Source organism: Brienomyrus brachyistius, chromosome 6 (genome assembly GCF_023856365.1).
Source record: "Brienomyrus brachyistius isolate T26 chromosome 6, BBRACH_0.4, whole genome shotgun sequence".
NCBI classification, from domain to species: Eukaryota; Metazoa; Chordata; class Actinopteri; order Osteoglossiformes; family Mormyridae; genus Brienomyrus; species Brienomyrus brachyistius.
Window position 1 is genome coordinate 467,501 of NC_064538.1, and position 17,889 is coordinate 485,389.

The 17,889-nt window shown below is 45.4% G+C and overlaps 1 protein-coding gene across 5 annotated transcripts in view; it reads right to left on the minus strand.

The window, feature by feature from the left end:
- The window catches only part of cfap74 (cilia and flagella associated protein 74), a 52,959-nt gene that overhangs the window by 19,716 nt on the left and 15,354 nt on the right, over positions 1-17,889 (minus strand). For all 5 annotated transcript variants that reach the window (XM_049017085.1, XM_049017086.1, XM_049017082.1 and 2 more), the window contains 10 exons: positions 15,312-15,488; positions 11,313-11,431; positions 7,887-7,953; positions 7,289-7,378; positions 6,154-6,312; positions 5,779-5,908; positions 5,260-5,354; positions 3,197-3,319; positions 3,001-3,122; positions 1,080-1,208 (listed from right to left, as the gene is read on the minus strand). In XM_049017085.1, coding sequence (XP_048873042.1) covers positions 1,080-1,208; positions 3,001-3,122; positions 3,197-3,319; positions 5,260-5,354; positions 5,779-5,908; positions 6,154-6,312; positions 7,289-7,378; positions 7,887-7,953; positions 11,313-11,431; positions 15,312-15,488 — 1,211 coding nt within the window. The remainder of the gene's footprint in view (positions 1-1,079; positions 1,209-3,000; positions 3,123-3,196; positions 3,320-5,259; positions 5,355-5,778; positions 5,909-6,153; positions 6,313-7,288; positions 7,379-7,886; positions 7,954-11,312; positions 11,432-15,311; positions 15,489-17,889) is intronic.

The window sequence follows — 17,889 nt, forward strand, 5'->3', positions numbered from 1 at the left end:
GTTAGCCTTAGCGCAAATTTATGATGAAAACAGTGGGTTCATCAGCTGCTAATGTAAGTCGACATAATCTAATCTGTCATCGTTACTGTCCTGACCGTGAAATGCAGCTTCCTGTCTGACCTCACGGAGGGCCATGGGGTGTCTGGGCAGATCGGGTGGGCGATATGAAGTGTGGGCAAGCCGAGAGGACAAAACCGCGGTACTGCCTGCTTAATCCTCCCTTTAAAGCCGTCTGATTCACCAAAGCAGCTTACCACCAATCGACTTTCCATTCACGCTTGCGACCCCCATCCCTGCCTTTCCCCATCCCCCCAAACACCCCCCCCACCCCACCTGAGCTCTTGGCCAATGGAAAACGCCGCTGACGTCTGGCTCTTGAAGCCTTGCCACCGCTCTGCAAATCCCGTTAAGTGCCAATATGCCACGCTGCCAAACAGGCCGGGTAGGTGAGTATTCTACCCTCCGCATGCGCCTCTCACACGTGCCCCGGGGCCTCCCAGCGATTTCTCCCAAAAATAACTCGCCACTCTTGTTTTAATCAGTTTGCCTAAATCTATTAAAAACCCCCTCTTTGGCAGCCCATTCTGCTGCCTTGTAAAGCAACTATTACGGGCCAGTGTCCGACGATGTAATTCAAACTGCAGTTTGAAATTTGATAACTAATGACTCTTGCACATTTTTAGAATATTGAATTAGTAGTTGTGGCTGGCTTTGGGAAGGAGGTTGTGGGGTATCTATGGCGACTTAGTGACCTCACTGGCCGCTTACTGGGGAGGAGCTCGTAGGGTATCTATGGTGACTCAGTGACCTCATTGCCGCTTATTGGGGAGGAGCTCATAGGGTATCTATGGTGACTCAGTGACGTCATTGCCGCTTATTGGGGACGAGCTAGTGGGGCATCTATGGTGACTCAGTGACCTCACTGACGCTTATTGGGGAGGAGCTTGTGGAGTATCTATGGTGACTCAGTGACCTCACTGCCGCTTATTGGGGAGGAGCTTGTGGAGTATCTATGGCGACTCAGTGACCTCACTGCTGCTTATTGGGGAAGTGATTGTGAGGTATATATGGCGACTCACCTGGGCTTGAATTTGAGCTGCGCCTGGAAGCTGGAGTGGGCCTGCAGGAAACCTGTCTTGGGCAGGACCTGCATGTGGCTCTTTAGCTCTTTGCACACGACAAAGGTGAGCCGGAGGGCAGTGCTGGCCCTGAAACGACACGTGTTAACAGCGTTTAGCTCAAAACATACCAGCGTCTAACCGTGCCTTGGAAACAATGGCTGGAGAAACCTGACCTTTAAGGGCTGCGACGTCCGTCAGCTTTCAAGCAGAAATGCATTTACGCCCAGAGGAGCTAGGTGGACGTAATTCTTTGTATTTGCCCTTCTCATAATACTTACACCCGACAGAAGGTAACGGAATTAGTGTTAGTAGCAGCAGTTCAGGTAAACTGAAAGGCAATTAATATCAGATGATTTTAAAAGTCACTTTGACAAAAGCCAGGGGTGACAGCGAGGAGGGAAAAACAGCCCAGGAGGTGGGACCAGTAGAAAAATGGAGTGTAAAATTAGGAGTCGAAAGATGGACTTCCAACAGTCCTCCGCAAGGTTAGCCGGTGATGTGCAGTGGGGTGTGTGTCACTGGTGGCACTGTGCCCACTTAAAAGTTACTTCTTATTATTTTTATAATAAATCCCTTGCTAGCCAGTGCAGAATACTCTGCAGGAATTATGCCTGACTGTTTTAAAGGGCTAGTTGGGCTGAAATAAGAAAAATATGTAGCTAGTAAGGCTGGAGGACAGAGCCTCTCCCCCAGAGTCTAATGTCAGCATGCTAGAAGAGGGAATTTCACATGAGGGTGTCCTTCACAGAAGCCCAAGCATACAAACTTGCCCCCCTCCTCAAAAAGGGATTTCATTCTCAATGTCGCTTGTCTCCCGTCGGAACGGAACTGGAAGCTGACCTGTAACCAGAGAGTGCACACTCATCTCCAGAAATGCCTTATAATGCAACATACTTTACACCCAGGCCTATTTTTTTTTTTTTACTCCAAGCACTAATGTGACCCAGTTTCAGGGGGATCCAACAGATGGTTCCCCCTGTGGCAAGGACATGCAGTAGCTGGTGATAAAAATGGATCTTCATCATGGGAATTCATGGATGCCAGACTACAGGCACACACACACACACACACACACACACACACACACACACACACACACACACACACACACACACACAAACACACGCAGATATAGCTCCTCTTTAAGTGACTTTGTACCTCAGGCTACAAAAAGGACAGCAAACAGAAACAAAAAGCATCGTATTCTAAGTGTTATCGTACAGATGATCTGCTCTGCTACCAGGTTCTGACATGGCAGCAAGAGTTGGCTGGATTGAGGCCACAGCCAATCAGAGGTAACCCTGTTCCTGGAGTGCCGGGGTCTATGGCCCTATTACAAAACATTCTCTCAACATATCCCTGGGTGATATTCCCTGATCTCACCGTTGGTCTCAAAGCTACAGGTCACGGTCTCTCCAGTCACACCCCTTGTGCTCCGGAGCCCAAGGTGATAGTGGAAGCACTGAACCAGCAGTCGGGGTATTATTCTGTGTGGTGGTGGCCATGATGGCAGGTGTGAGAAGGCTGGTTCTGCGGTGTATTTAGGACAGAGCTGCTCGGGGGAGGCGTCGGGGTTTTTGCTGTATTTTTGAAATTCTATATTAAGAGTTGGGCGACCCACAAGGCCAGCGGAAGTCCGGCACCAGCTGAGTCGGCAGAAAGATGAAGAAGCGGCACAGCCGCGGCAGTGCCAGAAGAAAAAAGGAAGAAAAGCAGGATTAATCAGAGCAGCCTCCTTTGGTCGGTGTGAAAAGGGGCCGTGCGGCATTTTAAGCAAAGTGAAAATCATCACAGGCTTGTACTGAACTGGATGGATGGATGGCTGGGTGGGTGTGTGGGTAGATGGATGGATAGATACCTTGTCTAAGCAGAGACTCACCTGCTCTGCACAACAATGCAGTCTTGGTACAGACGATCGTACATGCAGATCTTCAGGTCAACATTGGGCTCAGTGACCCACACAGGAAGGCCCATCGCCACACCGTGGGCCCGGATGGAGATCTGTCCAAAAAAAAATATCTCAAGGTTTCACTGCACCCCACTGCAGGCAAGGTGACAAAGAAACTCAGACTTACCGACGGGGAGCTGGGATCAGAAAAGCTGATGTCAAAATCCATCTCTGCCTCCCCTGGAAGGGTTGGAGTGAAAAGGATGTCCAGTCTGGCGCATCCAAAAGGGCCGATTTCCCCCTCCGTCACCTGAAGGACAAGAACGTTCAAGACAAATCATGTTTGCCATCTTTATTTCACTGAGCGATTACTTACCTCAAACACTTTTAGTTGGTATATAACAATATATGCAATGCATGATACTTAATAAAACAGGCACAAATCAAGTAAAAGGCATTAGTCCAGGTTGCATTATGTTATTAAGCTATTAAATTAAATATGCTGTAAACTTTCTATTATGTGCTTAAATGTCATCCTGCGAGTTTAATGAGATTAAGCTTCACGGACAATATGACTGAGACACTCAGAAGCCTTTGGAGAGGTTGGGAGTACAAAAGGCATGAGAGAACGTCCCAGGCCCTGCTGCCTTTGCCAGGCTCTGGCAGACGTAAGCTCCGTAGGCCTGACACTCAGGGCCAGATACACAGCATTGTCTCCACGTACGAAGTCTGGAGTAGCCAATGAGAGGAAAGGACAGGAGGTACAGTCAGGGGAAACGCGCAGCCTGACTGCAGCCCTACCCGACAGGCAGCGCCGGGAGTGAATGCGAAGTGGCGCACTGCTTGGCGTCCAAACGCCTTTACAGATGTGTCCTGCGGCCGCAGATGGCCGGCTTGCTTTGGGTTTGTGTCTGTTTAGAGCCCCACTCGCTCGCATGGAGCACCGTGGGCCCGGCGGAGTGCAAAGAAAGCGCCGGCCTGGCTGAGCACTCAGACAGCAGCCTTCAAGGCTTACTGCCGAGCTCCTGGACTGGAGAAGCCCAGCAATGACATCAGAAGCAGCCACACCGAGAGGACGGTGGGGAGCCAGCAGGAGGAAATAACAGATGCTAATTTGTGCCGAAGTTCTCGTAGGAAAATAAGAAAACGAAAAAAGTTTGGGCGCTGGAAACATGACGCTTGCTCAGATGGGGCCACTCGATTCCCCGTGTGTCAGTGTGCGCTGCCCGGGATGATGCGACGACTCAGAAATCGACTCTCATCTATGAGCGAATAAATCAACAGCCAGCATGTGGCGACTGACGGGGCACGCTTGGCCGCGCGAGTGGGCGTGCGATCAGCGCACCATCAGCGCGCTTGTCAGCTGAATCCATGCCGTGCTGATGCAGGAGCCAGGCAGGCAGGGTCCTACCACCAAAAATGGCTTAAAAAGGAAAATATCACAGTAAAATCACACTAAGGTGCTTTATAGACATGGATTTTCTACAGTAGTAACTGTATTATAGCTTATTTTCTCAATTACTTATGGCTGTTAAGAGTATTAATGCCCCTGGGCACCAGGGCACACGCCATCACTGAGCCGACCGGTGGCTCATGAAATTCAGAAATGCATCTAACACAGGGAAAACGTCACAGGCTTTTCAGTGGGTGCTGTATCGAAAGAGCAATACACAGTCATATTCCATATGCTACATAGCAGGTCCAGGGCTGCTTACAATGGTGGGCTGGCTAGAGTGAGATTTTCAACTCGAGACAAGTCTGCACAAGCATTTACATGCATGTAACAGTTTCATTACCTTGTACATAGACTGTAGGGTTTGCAAATGACCCCAATGCTTTTGATGTAGCTAATTTTAATAATTAATATAGATTTCTTGGGTAACTGAGTATGAAAATGTGAGTGTCACGTCAGATGTGTGAGAGGTGGCCACCCTGTAAAATCGCACTAACTTGTTAAGACGTTCGTGAATGGGACTGGGGGGCTTGTGAGGGGTTGCTCTGCTTTGGTGTGTCCCCCCCCCCCCCAGAACGTCGTGTCCCTGGGCACGTGCCCAAATGCCCATAGGGTTAATGTGGGCCGGTGTACAGCTAGTCAATTCAATGTACTGTGCTGTGAAAAGCTTCTCTGCTTTTGCTCATGTAATACTTTCCTATTGACTAGAACTTGAGGCAGCAGTGAAAAGTAGCTAAGGTTATAAGCAGAGCACACAGGCACCACGCCATCTGCTGACCGAAGCGGGCCGCTCGTACCTCCCCAGCCCGGAACTCGCCGCTCTGCAGAACGTCTTCCTGCTTGGATTCCAGTGGTTCTGCTTCCCCACCTTCCAGTGATGAGGCCTTGGGAGCTACAAGAGCGTGATGCCATCACTGACAAACAATCATGCTGGCGCCATCCGGCCAGTGGAATTACGGATGGCGAGTCCTAGCTAAGAGAGGCCATGTTTTGCACCACTGGGCCGTGAGTCTAATGGCATGAGCCCAGGTATAAGGGAGCGACTGGGGCTCCACACAGGACCTCCAGGTCACTGCTGGGAAATTTTCAAAACTACATGTTAAGTTGAGTACAAGCAGCAGTGGGCAGACTGGTGGGGTCATATGCTTTTCAAAGTATATGTTTACATACATATTTTCCAATTTAATTTTTCATTATTTGCATTGTTAAACTGGCATCGGCTCCACACGTCCTGTGGTGGATAAGCGGTTATGGGAGATAGATGGATAGCTGGATGGATGGATGATTTATTTAGTTTCCACATGATTTTCTTTTACCAGTCTGGTTCCCAGTTACTGCACATGTGTCCCTGCTCTCCTCCTGTCCTTTGGCTCCTCCCACTTCTTGGTGTGTCGGACTCTCAGCCTCCAATCTAAGGCTTCCAGTATCTTGACCGCCGACACAGACCTGCAGAGGGAGCCATGAGCTCGTTGTGACTTCCGGTGTTACGATATGAGACCAACGTGCAGTGTACGCGGCCGTGATGGTGCACGCAGTCATTCAGGATTGGGGCTTCCTGTCATGTGACTGGAAGAACACCTAGCTGCTTCGTGCAGTAGATACCAGCTGCAAGGGATTCATGTGGATATCATATAATAAAAGAAGAGAACACAACAGAATGATAGTTGACTTTATTGAATTTTGAATCTCACCTGTTTGTCTAGGGTGGATGGGATTGGCTGAGGGTCAGCGGAGGGGGCCAAGACGAAACGCGTGCCCAGGGCTCCCCGATTGGTCAGGGTTATTGTGCGGGAAAGTGTCTCTCCCACCACGTGGGAGCCGAAGTCAAGGAAGGTGTGGTCCACTGCCAGCTGGGGAAAACGGAGGATGGAAGATAGAGGACAGAGGATGGAGGACAGACAAAGCAGGATAGAGGACAGAGGAAGGAAGATGGAGGATGAGAGGATGAGGACAGAGGAAGGTGGATGTGGACAGAGAAATGAGGAAAGAGGAAGGAGGACAGAGGAAGGAGGACAGAGGATGGAGGACAGAGGATGGAGGACAGAGGATGGAGGACAGAGGAAGGAGGATGGAGGACAGAGGAAGGAGGACAGAGGACAGAGGATGGAGGACAGAGGATGGAGGACAGAGGACATGCTGAGAAACATAACAGGGATAAAGAGAAGCAGATGGTTTGGGCAGCACCACTAGGTGCTTTCTTATGGAAAAATAAACAGTGGAACCAGTCAGTACAAAACATCACTAAATTACCCCACAGCAATAGTAAAAAAAGAAAAGTGTTGCTTAATGTCATTATAAACATTCAGTTTGAGGGCATTAAAAATTCACCAATGACTGACAACCTCCTGCTTAGGATTCAGCAGCTATTCAAGACACTCACACACACCTGATCTTACCTGCCTCGTAACATGGTATTTTTTGAAAATGTTCATATTTATTCAAAATCATTAATCAAACTAGACCAGTATTTCAGATAAATCTGTAAATGGCTGTATAGCTAACTATGAAGGTTCTACAGCTTACAAGCCAATGAAAAACAATATTTTCATGGTAAAGCTCCGAATACTTAATAGAAACCGAAACTGGTCAAGAAATGAAACTGCGCAAAATATAAATGTATTCAAAAATATACATACTTAGTACGCAGCAATAATTCTTGGTTCTGTAAATAGGGGCACTTCGGGTTATGTTAAAGTTAGCATACTAAAGAGGTAAAATCAAACTGATGGTGAGTGACTATGGAAACACTCATTATAAAAGACACAAATCTAAATTCCTGGCCGACGTAAAATTCTTGGTGTTGTTCACTATTATTCATTTACTCACAACACACTTCTTGGTTGTACATTTCAGAGGCACAGAGAAATGCCCAGTAGCAGACACAAACTGTATCTCCCCATCCAAATCTTCATTTATCTGCAAGGAAATTATAGAATAAAACAAAGGTTCCCATTTAGTAGAAATGCCCTGTTATGTTAGAGATTTTATGCATGTAGCTCTTGCATGCTTGCACTGTGGAATCTACTCTTCTGAGTCTGCCTCTTCAGAACTGGGCACTGAGGGTTTGCTGTGAGTGCAGTTCATCTTAATGTGCTCTTCAGCTTGCTCTACAAAGTTTGAAATCTATCATATCACATCACATCAGTGACCCGAATTAGCTTTTTAATACCATTATCTATTATCTATGACAAAGATATGCAGCCTTATTTTATTAATATCATGGGCATACAGCACCTGTCATGCTATTACAATAAAAGTGAAGGAAGATCATTTTATATTAATGACAGATTCTATGAAAACGGACTTCTTACTCAGTAAGATGAAAAACCTGGAAATTTCTCTGCAATATCTTCGTAGTAAAACGACAATGTGTCTACAGCCGTTAGCAGTGGGTCTGTGCACGAGATGGACGGCAGAAACTCACCATGGCCTTGAAGATAATCAGGAAATCACAGGCCATCCCTGGAGACAATGGGCCAGGCGGCTCAAAGCTGCAGCGGGAATGATGGACAGCAATTCGGACAAGAATGAAGACGATCCATCAAGCACAGTTACAGACACCAATGAAAATGTGTTCCTTTAAATTGCTAATTTTGCTTATAAGTATTCGTGATACAGTTCCAGTCATGTTAAATGTTTCTGATTTTGAAATCGCAGTCTGAAGGGTTACTGTGTAAAATGAAGCCCATGTGTACCATTACAAAATCATACAGTTTAGATTCGATTCCATACAGCCAACTGTTCTCATGGGAGAGACTGCTGTTAGGTAATGTAATTCTTCCGGAATATCTGTAAACAATTCGGATACAGCGTGGGCTTGGATGTCATCACATCGCGGCTTCTGCGGAGTCAAGCTCATTTTGTAAAACTGTTCTCTTTAGGCAGCAAACATGCAGTCCCAGATGACTTGGTCTTCAGATACTAAGCTATAAGAATCAGGGGTCTTAGGCTATTCGGTGAACTTGAGCCTCCGAAACACAGAGAAGTGACTGAGAAATCGATACAACAGCGTAGGAAGGCAATATATAAAAAAAATGTATTTAGAAAAGGACAACGGAGTGGGAAAGGCAAACTACAGAGCATAATCATGCCAAAACAACAATAGTTCTATAAAATATAGCACTTTTTAATTTTTCCATAGGCTGGGTTTGGCTGAATATTAAAAATCGCCGTCCCGGCTTTGAAGTTAGATTAACGCCGTGCTTCTGCTTTATTAAACCATCATGTTTCAGCTTGTGCAACTGACTTCACTCATGACGCTCTCTGGATCTATGAGACATCTGAGTCGCTCTGTGCTTCGGAAAATGCCACGGAGGGAACAGTTTAAATCTCACGCGAACAGCACTGCAGCTGTCCTTCACCTACTTACAGTGCGTTGACTCCTTTTTTTTTCCCTCCATCCATCCGTACACATTTAATTTCCAAAAATGGTTGTGTGGAACCACATATCACAAAGCGAGCTTCGCTTGCATTCAAACACATATACAGGCACAAACGAAGGGTAAATTAGACTCACGGAACCAATTGAAATGCACGTCTTTCAACTGTGGGGTAAAACAGCAGCAGTCAGGAAAGGAAACCCACGCAAATACATGAAGAATATGGATAATCTGCATAAACGGAATACAGACTGGCAGTCCTGGGGGTGTCGGGGAAAAACACAGCCCATTGAGATATCATAATACCCCTCCCAGCCCTCTTAATGTTATCTAACCAAGAGTTCCTACTGATATTTATGTTGCCTTCCAATGTCTGGTTGTAAGAATCCATCCCTTGATCTTCCAACTGCTTATTCTTAGCAGGGTTGCTGGGCACAAAGTCTCATGCAACACTGGGCACAAAGTAGGGTACAACCCCTGATCACAGAGCACATACTCAGTCATACTCTAGGAATAAAGCAGAGATGCCAGGCAGTCTACTGGAGCATCCTGAAGACACCTACACAACATGAGGAGAACAGGTAAGCTTCACACCCCTGGGGGGGGGAGGGGGGGGAATTCAAGCCCCCACCCATGGAGACGTGAAGCAGCAGCACTACCTACTGAGCCACAGTGCTGCCCGTTCTCACTCCAAATCATCCTCACGTGAAAAATAGTTACTGATCAGTCAATAGGCATGATGCAAAAAAGTATATGCAGGAAATATTTCTGAAAGGTAACAAAAATGAGCACAGTGAGGCGGAGAATGCGGATTTAACGGCAAAGTGCAGGCCGCTTCTGAGTCTCAGCCGGAGGAAACACAGCCACCCTAACATCAATTTACACAATAAACTTCTAGCTATAAAAGCGGTCAGACTGTAAGCCATGTAAGTCGCTGTCAAGCAGGCCTTCTGTCGAACCATCTGCAAAAAAAAAGGATCTCTCTAAGTATGACACAAAACCTACTCGCTGTCACACTCCCGGATAGCTGCTAAAACTGCAGAGCGTGGCAGCAGTAAAACTGTATGTGCGTTCATGCTCGATTTCTTTTGCTGTGGTTCTCTGTGCAGATAATATGGAAATAACATGCTAATGTGTGTGTAAGAGTCTCTTCAGGTACACAGATGCACACATGCTTCCAGACGGAGCCCATAAGAAAAACACAACACGAACAATGAAGTCACATGACATTGTTTATGCAATCGACACAGCTAACCACAAGCATAGCTAACTTTTAATTGCCTGCACCAGCTTCTTAATCATCTCTGCAGTTGCCATTTTAAGGTCATCTAAAAATCCCTTTCGGTTTCTGTCTCTTTAAAAGGGAGCTGGATGAGGACAATGTTGTTTGAAGTTTTATTTCTGTGCATGACTTGAAGGGGATAGTGGGGTGCAGTTTTCATTGTCAGTATAATTAATGCAAAACAAAAAAGCGAGAACATTAAACTGAGAATAAATGAAAATGCAGCTTGGTGCATGTAACCAGATGGGGCTCTGCAGTTACAAAATGCGAATGGGACTAAGAGATTTGTGACGCTGATGGTCACGCTGCCAGACATGGTACTTTACTGGGGCAACTATCGTGGCACAAAATGTATTTTATATAGATTAACTTTTTTATTTTTTGAACTTCGCTCCTAAGTGTGAGTCGTTGTAAGTTGTATTGGTTGTTAGTTGGAACAGTCTGTAAATATTTCCACAAAATGAGGAAAAATACGTTGGTGAAAGATGTTGAATCTGTACAGGGCAGTGTTTCCCAGCCCGGTTCTGATGAACCCCCAGATAGTCTTCAGTAGGGAGCTGGGAGGGAGCAAAAAGATGGACTGGCTGGGGGTCACCGAGGACCAGGTTGGGAAATCCAGTGGGCAGCATTGTGACCTCACACCCCCGGCTCTGTATGTGTGCGGTTTGCATTCTCTTCTCATGATTGCGTCGGTTTCCTTCAGGGGTGCCCCCTGCTTCGCGCCCCGTGACGGACTGGCATCCCGTCCGGGGTGCCCCCTGCCTCGCGCCCCGTGACGGACTGGCATCCCGTCCGGGGTGCCCCCTGCCTCGCGCCCCGTGACGGACTGGCATCCTGTCCGGGGTGCCCCCTGCCTCGCGCCCCGTGACGGATTGGCATCCCGTCCGGGTTGCCCCCTGCCTCGCGCCCCGTGACGGACTGGCATCCCGTCCAGGGTGCCCCCTGCCTTGCATCTCGTGTTTCCTGATAGAGGCCCCAGGATTACTGAGATCCTGCACTGTATAAGTCACCAAGAAAAATGGATGAAGGGATTCACTTTTATTATTTATTTTTCCTTTCACATCAGTAAATAGACTGAAAAATTCAGAAAAAAAGAAAAGTCATTGCTAAACTGATTAACCTAAAACAGACAGACAGACACCACGGTGAGAATGTTTCCATAATGTGCTTCACGGAAGCCGACACTCACCGCACGGAGATGAAGTCTCTCAGCTGTTCACTGATACTGGTCAGCTTGCAGTAATTTGTGCTGTATGTGACATTGGTCAGAGAAATCTTCTTCTTATAGCTTTTACCCACCTCAAAGTCCTGGATCATAACAACAAGGTGACCCTTACTGTTGTACAGGGCAGATAACCACCAAAAACAGAATCTCACATGCATAATTCAACCTCATGATTAGGATACTTAATATTAAATCATTGATATGGCTGCACTGACTAATGCTTCTGTTAGTGACTATAAAAGGATCCATTCCCATGGAGTTATAACACTGAATCACAGTCGATTTAATTAGGCCTTTCCAACAGAGAAAAGAATTCTTTTAGTATAAAAGCCAACACGAATCTCTACAAAGTGATATAAATTACACATATAAAACAATTTAATTGCTTGCATAAACATTCACCCCCTTTGAGTCAGTGTTGCAGCAATTATGAGAATGGTTCTCTATCAGCTTTGCACATGTGGATGCTGGGGTCTGTGACTGGCCAGCTATTTTCAAGTCCTGCCACAAATTCTCAATGGGAATGAGGTCTGGACTCTGACTTGGCCACTGCAGGCTTTCTGCCCCATTCCTGTGTAGCCTTGGCATTATGCGTGGAGCTGTTGCTTTGCTCGGAAATAAATCACACGCCAAAGTGCAGTTCGCTTGCAGATGGCAGCAGAGTTCCTGCCAGGCACTCCCTGCATCTTGTCGCATTCATGTTACCCTCCATCTTCAGACTCCTTCCAGGGCTGGGAGCACAGAAGTGTCCCAACAGGGCGATGCTGCTACCACCACAATTCATGGTGGGGATGGTGTGCTTTTGGTGCTGTGTGGTGTCAGACTTACGCCACATGTTCTGTATCTTAGCCAGGAAGCTCCACTTTGTCCTCACTACACCACGGGACCTTCTCCTACCTGATTTCAGTGTTTCCCCCACATGCCTTCTGCTGAGATGTCATATGAGATTTTTTTTCAATAGTGATTTTCGCATTGCCACTCTCCCCAGAAGCTGGAACTGGTGAAACACTCAGGCAACAGTTGTCATATGCAGAGTCTGTCCCATCTCAGATATGTGGAAGTCCGTAAGTCCCTCGGAGGTGTCGTAAGTCTCCAGATGCTCTCCTTGGATGGTTACTTGGACAGCCAGCTCGAAGCAGATTTACAGCTGCGCCATATTCTTTCCGGTTTTAAATGACTGACTTCCCTGTACTGCAAGGAATATCCAGCCACCTGCAAATGTTCTTGCATAGATCCCCTGATTGGTCATTTTCAATAATACCAATAGCGTTGTTCGGAGTGTCCCTTTGTCTTCTCGATATATGAGTCATGGACCTTCCAGATTCCAGAGTATTTATACTAGAATTGCCTGAAACACCTTGATTGCACACAAGTGACCTCCATTTAACTAACACATAACTTCTGAAGTAAATTGGCTGCATCACTGATGATTTAAGGTGCATAACATTATGAATTACTTAAGCGGTCAGATATTTTGTGTTTTACATTCATAAATTCAGATCACTTTTTTAGAGATCTGTGTTCAGTTTGACATAAAGGACTCTATTTTGACGATGTGCCGCAAAGCGCACCTAACATTGCAACTAACATTTATGGCACCAAAAGGTTGTCCTAACTCTCTTAATTATTTAGAGGCATGTTTTGGGCATAACATGCAATGAACCAGTCGCAATGGCGGGTCACCTGACCAGTAAAAGCATGATCTACGGCACGTTGCTATTACAATGGCGCGTTTGCCTGGCAAGTCAGATGGCTTTTCCCCGGAGGAAACGGACGTGCTTTTGCGTGAGGTGAAAATGCGCGAGCGCGTCATCCACGGGAGCAGCACTGTGCACCCGCAGCCTTTGGAGGTGAAGCAGGCGTGGCGTGACAGTGAGTGTTTTCTGGCGTCACCAGATGATCCGCGCAGTGCTGAAAGCGGTTTAATAGTGTCAGTAGATGGGGAAGCTTCCCGCCTAAGAAGAGCAGTGGCTGCGAATGGGGACGTAATTATGCTTGTGTGATTTTTTTCTAGTTTAATTTTGGGTCTGCTGTTAGCGAAATATAAATAGAAGTGCAATCTTCGTTCAAACAAAACACAACCTACAGTTTTAGAGGTGTCTTAAAATGTTGATATGAAAGGCAATAGGGCTGTTATTCTTTTACGTCTCACAATTCAGATTCCGTACCAGGTTACAGCTAATTCCGCTCTCCAGCCAGCTGATCCCTCCTTGCCCGCACTGCAGCTGGTGTGCTCTCCTTTGCTGGCACTGGCACAAGCAGTTCAACATGTCTTCTGATGTCCTCTAACGTGTCCTCGTTTATGTCCAGCAGACATCCATCACGCAAGGCAATGTCACGCAACACACAACACGCCACAAAGAAAGCCGTGACCTTCTGAGGGCTCTGCTGTGATGTTCCACCAGACTTCTCCAAACCAGGGATGGATTATGGGTTGTGTGGGCCCCTGGGCAAAATGTTCGCGAGGGCCCCCCCCCGCCCACCACCACCACCACCACCACCACAACCACCACAATTCAAGGGCCCTTGGCAGCCAAACGCCCTCCCTATAGGGTCAGGGGCCCTTGTAGGCAGAGGATCAAAGAATGTAGGCCCTCTAAAATAGACAAACGAAAATACATTGTTGATAAGCGTTATTGTTTTGGGCTAGGGGCCCCACGGGCCCCCTGCACCCCAAGGGCCCCTAGGCAGCGGCCCCGCTGGCCCGGTCCGTAATCCGTCCCTGATCCAAACATCTACAACGCATATCCATCTGTCCAAATGTCCTTACAGTACAAATTACAGTACATGCTTAATTCTTATAATGAACATGATACAGTTTGTTCTTTACTTAATATATATTGTTTTTCTTTTGGTGTTTCATTAAACATGATTACGTGAAAGAACCAGATGTGCTGTATAATAAAATGTACGTATATAACTTAAAAAAATGAGTTATTTATTATTATAGTTATTTATTTAGTTAATTATTAAAAAAACATTAGTGCACCTCAAACGCAAACCTATGTCAATAACGAGCGCTGTGCACTCACACGTTTATAAAATGCGGCGCTTAAATAGCACTTAACAATGTACCACTGACTTTAGACGCAGTTCTTGTTGTCAAAAGTGCCATGTCATTTCAATGCCTTAAAAAAGCAACGCGCTAAGGAATCGCCCGGTCATGAGTCATTTAAAAACACCACTCCGACGTGCGGAAAGTGTGCGCAAAATCATTTGCTATTTTACCGACATGCGCATGGCGTGAAAATGATCACTGCACTGGCATGAAACTAGCAGAACCACTTCGCGTTGTGGTTTGCGCAGGTGGAAAATAGTGCCCAAATTCTTTTTCTTTTGAGGGTGAAAAAAAGCATAATTAAATCCATTGTGGTTCAGTGTTGCAAAATAATAGATTAAAATGTCCAAGTAGGGTGAATATGTTTTTTCGGCATTTTAAAGGCTACCAAGATCAGCCTTTAAATATTTTTCCTATAATTTTGGAAATACACATTTAGCCCAATTGAATAAGTTCAATAAAAATTCACCATTTCACTGCTAGCATTTTTTTGGAGATAATATCTGTGCTTATCATCTCCTCCATGTGATTAAGCAATGATTGCTTAAACTGAAGCAGATTAAACACGCCGCTTTGAAAAAGATCAACCAAATCCTGCAGCATCTGTGCTTAATCTTACTCCAATTTGAACTATGACACAAATTAAATGATCCGCAGAGTTTTCATTTAGGTAAGACGCTGGAGTCTTCTACATTTCTAATTAGCTGAAGAAAAACCAATCATAGATAAGTTGAATTTAGACAAACTATTTACAAGAACGGGGTTTACTTTTCCCATTAATACTTGTGGCCCAACGTCGGGGTGCCTTATCTAAATGGTTTCTCGTGAGCAGCATGTGTTTCATTCGAACAACAGATTTAGTAGAAAATCGCACACACCCTGGATGATGGAAAAACATGCCCCACCTTGAAAGTGATTAATTCTGGTTTGCTGACAAAGGGATTTCCTTTGAATTCCTTTCCACCTGGAAGTTTTTTCCGAGCCATTACACGCTGGTGATTTCTGGGAAGTGGCACAAGTGCTTTCTGCTCCATTTTGCTTAAATGGGAATGTTCCGTGGCACCCCCCTCATCCTGCGGATCCTGAAACAGCAGAGGTGTAATGGGTCAGCACGGCCAGCCTCCTGCACTGTGGGGACCCATTTCAGGAACCCCAGTAGCCTTAAAGGGCTCAAGGAAGCTCCTGCTTTTTATTACCACCTTTTTTAATGCTAAATTTGACTGATTATAATTGCTTTGCATCCAATGATCCAATTCATATTAGAAAACAAAATAACTTTCTATAATTTAGTATTTTGAGCAAATTCTTGTAAAAACAGTTGCATACTCAAACAACAAACACACACACACACACACACACACACGTTTGTGGTGACTGTCCATTCATATCTATGGGTAAAACTGTAATCCCAGCATTTTACCCCCACCCAGCCCTAACCTGAACCATAACTGACCAAACAAAAGACAAGACCTTTGGCATTTTTAGTTTTGGATGCAGACACAGATTTTTGTAATATTCAGATTCCCCTTGTGAGGATCGAAAAAATGCCGGTCCCCAAAAGGGAACAAAACTGATATTTATCACGTTATGGGGACATTGTGTTCTCATTGGGATAGGTACACCAGCTTGCACACACACACACACACACACACACACACACACACACACACACACACACACACACACACACACACACACACACACACACACACACACACACACACACAAACATTTACATTAAAACAGACATGCCCTGTCTGCAAGTTATGCGAGTTCTTGTGCCAGGAAAACCCTTAAATTGTTGTTGACATAAGCAGTGGATTTTCCTAAAAAACATTTTATTAATAAAAACTGGTATCCCGGTACTCATGGATGGCAAGAGAGGATTAAGCAGACAGACAACTTCCGCATGGGAAAGAATGGAGTATCACCATTCTGCTCATGAAGGACCAATTACTAAACTGTCGTAACAGCTTTTTCTAATTCAGTGAAAATGCCAGAAAGACATACGTTAATTTAAAAAATTATCAGTCTACTGCTTTGTTTACCAAACACTTTGAAGGCATATATTAGTACCAAAACAGAAGACGGATACTACTAAGAGGACTTGAACTATGCAATAGCCAATGTGTACTGTAAGGCATAATTGATCTTTATGTGCGTAATGTTAGAACTGATTACACTCTGCAGTGGAAACACTAATTTACAGAAAAGTGCGCAAACAGAATTCACACCAAGTCATGCACACACTTTGCACTAAGACTTCAGATACACTCAGCACAGTGAACGGTCGCATCTTTTACAGCGGCTGCAGAGAGAAGCCCTAGGCTGCTAACTTAGTAAAGCTCGCACAGTTGTGTTGTGTGAGCAAACGCAATGTCCCACTGTTTACGAATTTCCCTTTTTGCTTGCGGGACGTGCTGCATTGCAGGGAAGGAAACGCTGCATGCTGAAAGCTGACTTCACAGAAGTCATCTCAAAATTTGGGGAGTTGCAGAATACAGTCAAACGCATATTGGATTCCGTTTCCATGCGAATGCTTTCTGATTTCAAAGGAACTGAGTGTAGGTTGAGATTAGAAATCACTATAGAGTACGACACCCTGTCTCTCTGCGTGATTCTGTGGCTGTTATGTAACACTGTTTACATCCCAGTGAATTCTTTTTTTTCTAGAAGACTTTTGTTTTATTTATTCTGTGTGAGAAATCAGTTCAAAATGAATAGCATTGCCGTAGACTACTACTGATTTAAGTGTATTTTTTTGCATACTGTTTATGAAGGCATATTACCAATTTTATAGGCTGAGAACATTTTGAACATGCTGTGTCAATATATTCATATAAAAGGCATAGATAACAAGCATATAGGAGGTTTGCAATAGTCCTGCAGCATCCAACTGCAGGACGAAACAGAAAACGGCCCTCGATTTGAGTGACGCATTAATACATTTCACCATGGCACTTAATTACCTCCGGGTTTGTAACTTTACAAACTGACGACATTAATTCGCAACAAAGAAAGGCGACTTGATGAGATCGGAGCAGATCCTGTCTGATTAACAGCGGCCATGAGTCCTCAAAACAATGATTTAGTGTGGCTTTGCCGTCAGCGGCAGGAGGGAAGGAGTCTCCAAACCTGCGGCAATCTGAAACGCCCCAGACAGCCTTGGAGACCTCCACCCCCCACACCTTCAAAGGCAGAGCCTTCCGTTCAGCTTATTTCTATCACGTCTATCACGTATCATTAATCTGACGCAATAGGGCACAGCCATTTACTGCAGGTTCTCCTACTGCTTTGTCTTTATCCGACCGGCTGCAAATTCCCCTCAAGAAAAACAAAGGAACATCAAAAGGAAAATAACAATTTTACACTATTCTAACATTTCATGAACATTTTAATGAACTGCTCAGCTCACTGCGTGGTTATGTCAGAAGAGGACGTTTAAAACTTAATACCGAGGATGAATATTTTTCCACATGATTT